This window comes from Vulpes vulpes, chromosome 12, assembly GCF_048418805.1.
Source record: "Vulpes vulpes isolate BD-2025 chromosome 12, VulVul3, whole genome shotgun sequence".
NCBI lineage: Eukaryota > Metazoa > Chordata > Mammalia > Carnivora > Canidae > Vulpes > Vulpes vulpes.
The window spans coordinates 125832270-125843945 of NC_132791.1; the positions used below are offsets into that span (position 1 = coordinate 125832270).

The following is an 11676-nucleotide window of genomic DNA, read 5'->3' on the forward strand; positions in this document are numbered from 1 at the left end:
ACAATAATTTTTAAAGATTAAATTAAGTAGGGAGGCTCTTGGGGCTGAAAGTATCAAAGAGAAGACATCCATCACCAATAGTACATGTGAAAAGGGGAATTGATATAGATAGATGGCTAAGTATACTGGATATCAGATGAAAAGTTGTGGAACTTTATGGTAGGAAGGGACCTGGGGGATCATTTGTCTGATTTCTTCATTTCATACTGTCATGCCAAGGGACTCAGAGTGCACACAGCTGGTCAATGGCAGGATGACACAGGCAGCTCCCTTATATGGCCACTTACTGCCCACCAAAAATTGTTAAAAATAGAACAAAAAAATCTTTTTAGAGATTTTATTGATTTATTTGGCAGAGAAAGTGATTTATTTGGGTAGGAGAGGGAGAAGCAGACTCACCACTGAACAGGGAGCCCAATGCAGGACTTGATCCCAGGACCCTGAGATCATAACTTGAGCCGAAGGCAGATGCTTCACCCACGGAGACTCCCAGCTGCCCCCCAAAATAGAACAAATTTAAGTTTGATTTTAAGACACAATTTAAGGATAGGGAATCTCCTGTGAGAGTTTTGAGAGTGACCTTTTTTTACTTTTTATATTTAATGACTTTGTTAAGTCATTATGGCTGGATTCTGCTGGTGTCTTCAGGGACAGGCTGTTATCATTTGCATCGTTTAATGGTTTGTTATTCAGGCAGGCTCAGTAAACCACTTAGGGGATTAGAGTTCTGCCTCTGGAATAAATAAGGAGGCAAGGTGCCCGGCCTCCAACAATGACATTGCTTGAAAGGCAATCAGTCAGCAGCTGTGGACGGGATCAAACAGGCTGCTGGAGATTTAGGGCCTGCCCTGTCCAAAACTAGACAGATACAGAGGGAGTCAGAGACAAGGTTAAAAAAAGAACAGCAGGAGCAATAAAACGGGTTCAGGAATGTTGTTAGTATACGGAATATATTTTATCCTTGATTTCACTTCACAAAATCTGTGAATTCAAGAATGGAGTGAATATAATCTCCATTTTCCCTTTATCTTACAAGTGATTTTGAATTCATTGTGATTTTGGCACTGCCTTTTAGGCTGGCAGTATCAGAGGTATAGCAAGTATTTTCTGGACCCACAAACAGCAGGTGATGGAGGAATGAATATACGTTGAAGATGTACAAGAGGATTTGCTGTGAGCTAGGGTGGGGTTAGACACTTTGTCCAGGGACACGGCGTCTTTAGCCTTTCTGACGATCACCTGTATTTCTTAGTGGCACTCAGCCCAACTACAATTAAGTATCTGCTTGCTTGACTATTTAGTCTGTCTGTCTAGCCTTTTGCATGCTCCTGAGGGCTGGTCTGTGTCCCTCCTGTTTTCTACACTCCAGCTCTTCTCTTCATGTGTCCCACATGTGAGATGGGAAAGTATTCGTTGAGTGAGTGAGCTGGTGCAGGAGGGAAGGCAGGTCAGCCTCCTGGGCCTAAGGATGAATGCACAGCACAGGCTGTCAGGCAGGATTTCTGGGGTCCTCAGCTGGTTCTCCCACTTCTTCCAAATCTATAGGATTTGAGGGCAGCTCATTTCACCTGTCTGTGCCTTTGTTTCCCTCATGTGTAAAAATGGGGATTGTGATTTCAATCTCACAGGGTTGTGAAGATTCAAAGAGTTAATCCAGGTAAAGGTAAATCCAGGTAAACCACTGAATGAAATATCCAGAGCTGGCAGTAATCGGTGCTCACTCTAATTATTATTTACCCATCTTTTAGCCAAGGACGGATGCCTGAAGCTGTTTGTTTTTCCTTCCCTGCAGCTTTTGGACTGCTTTGGGATTCCTGTGTTGATGGCTCTCTCATGGTTTATCCTTTATGCAAGATACAGAGTGATCCACTTCATCGCTGTGGCTGTTTGTCTGTTGGGCGTGGGGACGATGGTCGGTGCAGACATACTAGCAGGGAGGGAAGACAACTCAGGTGAGGCTGTGGTACTCATTTCCCGTTCAGTTCACAGAAAAAAGTTTTACTCATGTTTTTACTTTTCTCTTGAAAAGATATATGGCAAAAGACAGAAAACATGTCCTGGTTAGACTGTCTTTTAAGTTTTACTTTCAGATTTACTTGCTTCTGCTATGGGAACCTCTTCCACAAAGCACACTTCATGTTCCTCCTCACCCATGGTCCTTGCTCCTTTTTGTCACACTAAATAGTTTTGTTTTGTCTCATGAGAGAGAAGTGTCTTTAAATATTTGCAGTAGTCTTCTTTTGGTCCATACATTTAGATTAGCTACTGGAAAACCTACTGTAGGTTCTTGGCTTTTTATCAAAAGGAAACTTGGTGTCCACTGGATGACTGACTTCTTTTCCAGTCGCTCTGTGCACGAACACTTGGACATTCTTTGGGTCAAAGTTCAGGCAATTGATGGTATAAAATCTAAAAACAGTCTTTGAGTTCACAGTGAAGGGAGTGACTTCACTGTGTCCTTTGATTGAAGGACAATTGCCTTGACCAACTCACTTCCTTCTCTGTAGTTTTTAGTGAATTCCCTTCCATAAATTCCATTAATTTCTATGTCATAGAATCATTTCCTAAAGCCTTACATTATTGTATGTACTCCATCTTCCAGTCTCATTGTCTCCTAAGGGGTCAAAACATGAAACATCACAGCAGGATTGTGCCAGAAAATGAGAGGAGGAGTTAGAGTCCTTAAATGTCCAGAAACCAGGGTTTCTCCTTCTGTAAAATCTTATTTAAATGAATGCTAACCAGATGAATTCCCAGAAACAAGCTAGAGCAGATCCCCTACAGTGATACCTTCTACCTTTCTGTGTCTTATCTTCCTGTAGGTAGTGATGTACTGATCGGTGACATCTTGGTCCTTCTTGGAGCATCCCTCTATGCTGTTTCCAACGTGTGTGAAGAATATGTTGTGAAGAAGCTGAGCAGACAGGAGTTTTTAGGGATGGTGGGCTTATTTGGGACACTCATCAGTGGCATACAGCTGTAAGAGTCTAAAATCTCCTTTAAAAACCAAAATAAGCACATATATGGTACATGATTACTTTCCAGCTACTAATATTCATTGTTGATTTGGCCCCCATTCCCATTTGAAATCAGTAACATGTAAGCAGCTATTAGAAGATTCTAGAAATAGCAAGGATTTTGCCTCATTTTCTCATGTGTGTGCAATGCTTAGGATTTCTGCTTACAGTGTGGTAGAGGCATTACCAGTACAGACTTTATTTTTCAATTATTTCCAGAAAATAGTAGCTCCCTATTCAAATGGAAAACATAATGCCATGCTGGCTGCTATTGGAAAAGTGCTTTGAATGGTGTCAAGCATGTTTGTGGGCTCCTTTGTTTTTATTCTGTGTTACTTTTTTTTTTTTTTTTTAACATTTTTTTTAATCTTTATTTATTTATGATAGTCACAGAGAGAGAGAGAGGCAGAGACATAGGCAGAGGGAGAAGCAGGCTCCATGCACCGGGAGCCCGATGTGGGATTCGATCCCGGGTCTCCAGGATCGCGCCCTGGGCCAAAGGCAGGCGCCAAACCGCTGCGCCACCCAGGGATCCCTATTCTGTGTTACTTATATTAAAGATATTTATTTTTATACCCTAAGAAAAATTTAAAAGTCAACATAACTCCTCACCTTAGCTGAAGGATAGCAAATAAAATGCTTATAAACTAGTGAAAATGAGTATTTGGATCTCTCGTTGACTTCTTGTTTTAATCTTATAGATTGATTGTGGAATATAAGGATATTGCCAGCATTCAGTGGGACTGGAAAATTGGTACGTACATAAATGATCATCTTTTTTTTTTTTTTTTTTGGTCAGTATCCTTTCCTCCAAGTGACAAAAACATACGTTGAGAAATAAATACTTCATTTAAGTCATATTTAACCTTTACGTAAAATCACAGAGTAATTCGGTACACAGAGAGCTCCAGGGGTTTACAGTGAGTTTTTTCTGAAAATGAACCTCCACAGGAGTTAATTCTTAATCTTTACCTTCAGGAATAGCTTTTCTTTACTAGGAATTCTGAACAAGGCTGACCTTTGGTCACACCGACTTTCAATTAGATCTGCATGGCAAGTCTTCAAACTTCGTGTGCAGCTTGTCTGCTTGATGTAATCTGTGAAACATTAACCCAAATAATGTGATGGCGTGTCATCACCCACCACCTTCCATTATGACTCTCGCCTCATATTCCTGGGCATCTGCACAAATAAATAATGTAGAAAACAGTGGTGGAACAGTTAGGAAAGACTCGAGCCACTTAATGGTGGGTGGAAAGAAGTTAAAAATAGTCTGTAAAATGTCATAGAAGTTCACATGCTGTGCTTGGATAATTTAATTCAATTAAGTAACTTGGATTGCTAGAGTGTGCGAGAGTGTGAGTGGGGTGGGGGTGTTGAATATGGGGTTGGAGTTGAAAGAGTGGTTGTGGACCTAAATAGCGAGACCCCTCTGTGATGAGCTGGGTCCTGAAGAGGGTGGTTACACTGTGCTTTCTGGAAGTGCTCAGTTTAATGAGATGAACAAAAGATAATGAATCTAACAGCCAGCTGCCTTGGATGAATAAAATGACTTTATTCTGAATCAGGTTACACAAATCATGTCCAACCGGTGAACCAGATAAAAGCACACAAGAGATACTGGGTGATTTTTCTTAGTGATCCTGGTTTCATTGTCCTTTTATCCTGGCGTCCTGCTGCCTGGGGTGGGTAGATGAAGTGGCAGCCAGAGCTGTTAGTAACGCCGTGAGCAAGTCCATGGCCTTCACCATCTAACACCCTGTTGCAATTTTGAAGTCCTTCCTCTGTGTCATATCTGGTTATTATTATTTTTTTTTCCCCAAGCACTTTCTGTGTCTCATGTGCAATGCTGAGCATTAACAAAGTGGCTTTGTATATGGTGTGTTAAAGGATCAGGGAATTTCTCCCATAATTTTAAGTAAGTACTCCACTTTTTTTCCCCATAGCCCTACTGTTTGTGGCGTTTGCCCTCTGTATGTTTTGCCTATACAGCTTCATGCCACTAGTGATTAAAGTCACTAGTGCCACTTCTGTCAACTTGGGCATCCTGACAGCCGACCTCTACAGTCTTTTCTTTGGACTCTTTCTGTTTGGCTACAAGGTAAGCAAATTGAACATGTTCAAAGAGGAACACTTGCTTGGTCTAAAAGAAGTAATAGGTGTTTTTAATATTTTAGATCCAAAAATAAAACCTCATCTTACTGGCAAGAATTTCATTGGACAGTCCACACTCCAGGCAGATAGCATCTTATTAGTGTTATAAGAGTTTTGATGTTACAGACTTCTGAAAGGGTCTTGGGTACCCTCAAGGTCTTGGGAGCACACTTTCAGAACTGCTACACTGGAGTCTTTCTTTAGTACACCTTCAGTGAATGCTTGTTGACCAGCTTGGAACAAATAAGTTAGAATATTGACTGTTGCTTGATACATTTCTTTGTCCTTGTAAAAATTTTGTATCCAGGCAGAAATTGTTTGGCACTGATTTACACTATTCCCAGGAACTGGCCATGAGCTCACAATGCCTAGTTCAGTGAGTTCTCAGAAATTTTTGCTTAACAAGCATAGACCATTTTGCCTTGCAAGGTTACAGAAACTGGGTGTTATCTTTACAAACTTGCTGGTTAAGGTGTTCCTGAACTAAGACGGGAGGAGTATTTATAGCTTTTTCGTAGCATCATTAAAAAGTAACAGATGCAGAGTGAATCAGAGAAATGATCTGACAGGCCCAGATTTTTCTCTTTTTGAATGAGAACAATTGCTGAGGGCTGCAAAGTGAGCCTTAGAAGTGAGCTGTGGTGCTGTGCTCGCATTTCAGGTGGCCGCCACTAGGGGATGATGGTGTTTCTACTCTACGGTGAAGCTTAGTGGTGATAGGTTATCTATGGGACATACGGCCCCACTCACCTGCGCTTTTTTCTTTTTAAACCCAGTATATTGATTTAGCTTTAGTAGTTTAACTTCTTCTAAGTAAAATAGTATCCAGGTGGGAAGGAGGAAGTAAGGTTACAGAAGTAAAAGCTTTGAAGGGAAAGTATACCTGCCACTACCTATTGTCAGCTCCCTTCTGTAGATATTTGCTCTTTCACTGCTCTTAATGTTTTTTTTTTTTTTTTAATATTTTATTTATTTATTCGTAAGAGAGAGAGACAGGCAGAGGGAGAAGCAGGCTCCATGCAGGGAGCCCGACGTCTCCAGGATCACACCCTTGGCTGAAGGCAGCGTTAAACCGCTGAGCCACCGGGGCTGCCCATCACTGCTCTTAATGTTAACATGAAAAAGCCTTTTTGTGTGTCATTTTTTTGACTGTGTAACTTTAAACTGTTATTCTCAAAATTAGAGCATGCAAACTTTCAATTCTTTCTCAGTTCTTTTGCCTTACGTATTTTTGTCCCTGCATGTCTAACAGCTCACTCTTAGATCAGATTTGATTGTTTTTGTTCAAAGGCCGTTTCAAGACTTGTAGAGCAAAGGGGAAGTCTGGTGTGATCTTTAGAGTAAATTACAGAGGTGGAAAACCTTTTAAAGAAGAGACTTTGCATTTTAGAAACAGTTTTTAAAGACAAAATTATAAGCCCAATATACCACCAGTTCTTTTTTTTTTTTAAAGATTTATTTATTTATTTATTCATGATAGATGTAGAGAGAGAAAGAGAGAGGCAGAGACATAGGAGGAGAAGTAGCCTCCACACCAGGAGCCCAACGCGGGACTCGATCCCGGGACTCCAGGATCGCGCCCTGGGCCAAAGGCAGGCGCCAAACCGCTGAGCCACCCAGGGATCCCCCCACCAGTTCTTAAAATTGTAGTATCTACAATAACTTTGGCTCTGATTTTTTATTTTATTTTTTTATTTTTATTTATTTATTTGTTTATTTATTTCATGAGAGACACACACAGAGAGAGGCAGAGACACAGGCAGAGGCAGAAGCAAGCTTGCAGGGAGCCCGAAGCAGGACTTGATCCCAGGACCCCGGGATCACACCTTGAGCCAAAAGCAGATGCTCGACTGCTGAGCCACCCAGGTGTCTCCTGGCTCTGATTTTTTTTTAATGGATGGATGAGAAAGAAGTTTAAGAATTTCCATACTCCTCAGTGTCAGACTCTGCCTCCTCTGAAATTGATCTTGAAACAATACTGACCAAAGTAGCAACAAGAAACTTCCTGTATAAATCCAGACACAGGGACGCCTGGGTGGCTCAGCGGTTGAGGAGAGAGCTGTGGCTTTGGAGAGGGCTGTGGCTGTCCCATTCCTTAAAGAGCTGTAGAGGCTTAAGGTTAAGAAATAATTGAGCATCTTTAAAAAAAACTAATGTGGGGAAGCCAATGATGACTCACAGAAGCTCAGAGCTGAAGATGACCAGCACTGTACTTAATATTCATTTCAAAACCCTATTTAGTTCCTCCTAATTTTGGGACAGTATCTGGTTTTTTTCTTCTTTTTTCTCTTCCTCTCCTCTCTTTTCCCAATCTGTTGTGTTTTCCTACTGTTTTTCTTTGTCATCCCTTTATTAGAATTCCTTTTAGGTATTAGAACTCTTTGGGGGCATACTATGAAATATTTATTTAAAAATATCTTATTGGCTTGACCAAAAATAATGTGCTCTATTCTTTTTTTTTTTTTTTTAAGATTTTATTTATTTGAAAGAGAGGATGAGGATTGGGGAGGGCACAGGGAGAGGGAGAAGCAGACTCCCCCTTCTGAGTGGGGCACCCAACGCAGGGCTTGATCCCATAATCTTGAGATCACGACCTGAGCAGAAGACAACCGACTGAACCACTCAGGTGCCCCAGCATATGCTCCGTTCTTAACTTTAAAATCAGATTAGCAAGACCATTCATAAATTTGAGTTTACTGTTTCAAGGAAAAATATGATCCTAGGCATTTAATTATACATTATTTTCCTTAACTTTTACTACATCATCCTTGGTCAGTCTTTAGCTTTTCTCTTTCTGTGTTTTATCTTTCATGCTGTTGAAAACAAATATTAATTTCCTTAATACTTGAACTTTTGTATGGATCCTCAGTTCAAATCAGAGCAAATAGAGTGTATAATATTATTTATTTGAACTTTGGGCATATGTCAGAATACCATTTTCAGTATAATACACAATGAATTGATGTTTTGTCTTCACTGCATTTTGCCCTGGATGGTTGTTTTCCTGAAAAGGGGGTGGGTTGGAGAAGGTCACCAGGAACTCCCGTCTGTCCTTGTGGTGTGTCTGTCAGAATGGGCTCTTGCTGCAGCCAGAGCTGCTGGGAGCAGAGAGTGTAGGAGATTCCTCCCACAGGGCATCGTTCCCTGTGGTCTTCTGGCCTGTACCCTCTCTGGGTTTGAGACTTTTCTGAAAAACGATGTCTCATGAGCTCTAAAAACCTGCATCTACCCAGTCCACCATAAATTTGATTGTGTAGGGATGCCTGGCTCAGTGGTTTGGTGCCTGCCTTCGGCCCAGGGCGTGATCCTAGAGTCCCGGGATCGAGTCCCACATGGGGCTCCCTGTGTGGAACCTGCTTCTCCTTCTGCCTGTCTCTCTCTCTCTCTCTCTGTCTCTGTCTCTGTGTCTCTCATGAATAAATACATAAAATCTGAAAAAAAAATTGTGTAACACTGGTCTCCTGAAAGTTAATTTATTAAACTTTAACAACATGGATTTTATGGCATAGCACACATGAGGGATTGTTGGGGACTTGTCACCTCTGTACACTCACATTTTATCTTAGGTGTTTTTCTGTTTCATACCAGTACTTCATATGAGGTACTTCGGGTCTGAAATTGGCTCTGTCATGGTATCCATGCTGACCTTTGATTCTCTCCCCTAAGTGGGACTGGTTGCAAGGTGAAAGTACAGCTGGACTATCACAGAGAAAGGCAGAAGTTCCATTTCCTAGAGATCCAAGGATCCACTTGGCTGATGTGGCAGGTGATGTCATCTAAGACCATGCATTGACCAGTATACACACGGGAGGGCTTGGGGCAACTTTCTCCTTAGGCAGCTTTCAGAAAAAAGATGATGAGAAGGGAATCCTTAAAGCAGAGTTGGCAAAGGGCAGCAGCAACCGTGTTTATCAGAGACCGTGATCCATAGCCTGTTCTTCTCCTAGTTTTCCGGGCTCTACATCCTGTCCTTCACCATCATCATGTTGGGGTTTATTCTGTACTGCTCCACCCCGACACGCACAGCTGAGCCTGCAGAGAGCAGTGTGCCGCCCATCACCAGCATCGGGATCGACAACCTAGGACTAAAGCTTGAGGAGACCCTGCAGGAGATCCATTCTGCCGCCTTGTAGCTGGAGAAGGAGATGCCCACCCAGGTTTCCCCGGGAAATGGGGGGCTGTCACTGGAGGCAGGCTGAGCCTGCTAACCCAGAGGGGACGCTTGGAAAATTACTACCTGGGGAACGAGCACTGCAACACTGGATTGCATCCAGGGGTTAGATTTTACAAAGGAATACAAATAATGTATCAAAAGTAGAAAGATGAAAATAGAGCAGAAGGCAAGATGGCTAGGATTGCGTTTCTGTGGGTTTGAGGATCCATCCCTGCTAGCGTCAGGGAAATGGGATGCCCCACACGGTGGGGCAGACACCCAGGCATGATCCAGCCTTGAGACAGAGCCCGGAGCAGGTTGTCCACTGGGCTGGCCAGTCAGGATTGGGCAGTCCAGGGTGGTCGTGGAGTAGCTTTCCACCGTTGGAGGCTTCTGGCTTTTGTCTTGCTGAGGTAGTCCTTGTCCACAAGCCTTGTGGCCTTTATGCCACACCAAGTCTGCTGATTGATTGCATATGGCAGCAAAATGGGTGGAGTAGCACTTGAGAAATCCTGAGAAACAAGTGTGAGTACCATAGAAGCTAGAAGGAGGGTGGTGCAGAAAACCTAGGGACCCTCTCTGCATTGTTCTCTACACTACTTCTCACCAAATATTTATAATGTGCCATGAGATTTTTATGATACTTCAATACAAAGTGCAAGCATGTAGCATCATTATGTCAACTACCACTCTGCCACTTTACAAAAACTCTGTATGTAAACTTTTTTTTAATGTAATAAAGAAATCGAGAGTAAGTGTTCATGTTATTAAAAATTTTTGATTTCATGGAAGTACAGTCATTGTGTGGTTTCTTTGACTAACCAGTTCCCCTTCTGGATTTTCAATGACTTAATATATTAGGATTTCTTCATAGGCAACTTTTCAGAATCATGTCTTCTGTAAGGTAATGCAGACCCATCCTGGGTTAAGTTGGGATGGAGGGGATTTCAGAGAGAGCCCACAATCTTTTGCTGGAATAAACTTTTTATTTATTTTTAATTTTTAAAGCTTTTTAAAAAAGATTTTGTTTATATGAAAGGGCACAAGCAGGGGGATTGGCCGGCAGAGGGAGAAGCAGGCTCCCTACTGAGCAGAGAGTTTGACGTGGGGCCCATCCCAGGACCCTGGGATCATGGCCTGAGCGGAAGGCAGACGCTTGACTGACAGCCACCCAGGCACCCCCTTGGGCATTTATTAAATGAACTTTGTCTTTGGTTAAAGTTAAAAACATTTAAGGGAAGACCTCAAGTAAGGCCTTTTGTGCAGGCATATACAGGCAGTATTGTCCTGCCCTGCTCTACTGTTTCTCGAACCTGAGCATCCAAAATTAACACTTAGAATTCAGTGTTCCAGAGAAGCAATGCTGTGAATGACAGTCGGCAATTAATAGTACTGCAAAGCTGTGCATCCTGGTTTAAATAAGTTTGTAAAGACTGAGAGTTTCACCAGTCTCTATAATACCACTTTCATGGAAAATGTATTTTCAAACATCTGGCTCACCTACAAGCTTTTGAAACAACACATTCTTAAGCTGAGAACCTCTCCTAAGTTCTTTTCCAGCCTATTAGGACAATATTGATTTTTCAATGTTCTTGTAGATATTCATGCCATTAAAAAAAAAAAAAAGCCCCTGCTGAATAGTATAATAGGGCTGCTGGATTGTTCCCTCATGTTGTATAGAGGTAACAAATTGTGCATTTGGCCTGTGGTCATGCCGGAAGAAGAGTGCTGGGGTCATTTCACTGCGCTTTGAAGGTAGGTTCTCCTGTGGACAGACGGCGACCCGACCGACCGACCTTCTCTCACCTTCCTGGGCCCCGCGGCCCACGTGTTATCCACGGCGTGTCCAGCAGGTGGCGCTTTAACAGGTGGAACAAGACCTGTGACCTGAACCGTCCTCTTTCATCTTCGCCTCCGCAATGCCCCATTAAATCAGAGTGTTTTGTTTTCAAAGAGGGTGTTGCGATGGGTGCCCTCGGCAGGGCGCCGTCTTTGATGAGCAGCCAGAGGATGGCGTTCCCAGGCTGAGCCGTCTCTGGGAGGGCACGCGGAGTCCGCGGGCCGTGGGAACACCGAAGCCAGGGCTCCTTGCAGGGCCCGCGCTCCTGCTCCTGCAACCCTGAATGCCGAGGGGCTGGCGGCCGGGCCCTGCTGAGCCAGCACAGCTCCTTGGCAGAGGAGCTGGGAAGATTTTCGTGCAAAACCCAGCCTGTTACTGCAGGTTTCCCTGCAGCCCGGAGCCTGTCTGCCTAGTCACGACTCTCTCTTCTGTCATTATTATGGTGATGTGCCATTTTCATCCACATTTAATCACTTAGTATCTGGACATATCCTCAGCCCTCAAAAGATATC

At 42.9% G+C, this 11676-nt stretch overlaps 1 protein-coding gene across 3 annotated transcripts in view; it reads left to right on the top strand.

The window, feature by feature from the left end:
• The window catches only part of SLC35F2 (solute carrier family 35 member F2), a 49014-nt gene extending 38894 nt beyond the window's left edge, over window positions 1-10120 (top strand). For all 3 annotated transcript variants that reach the window (XM_072729901.1, XM_072729902.1, XM_072729900.1), the window contains 5 exons: window positions 1793-1952; window positions 2823-2979; window positions 3719-3771; window positions 4964-5118; window positions 9119-10120. In XM_072729901.1, the coding sequence (XP_072586002.1) occupies window positions 1793-1952; window positions 2823-2979; window positions 3719-3771; window positions 4964-5118; window positions 9119-9304 (711 nt within the window). In that variant the 3' untranslated portion in view covers window positions 9305-10120. The remainder of the gene's footprint in view (window positions 1-1792; window positions 1953-2822; window positions 2980-3718; window positions 3772-4963; window positions 5119-9118) is intronic.
• Window positions 10121-11676: the final 1556 nt, after the last annotated feature.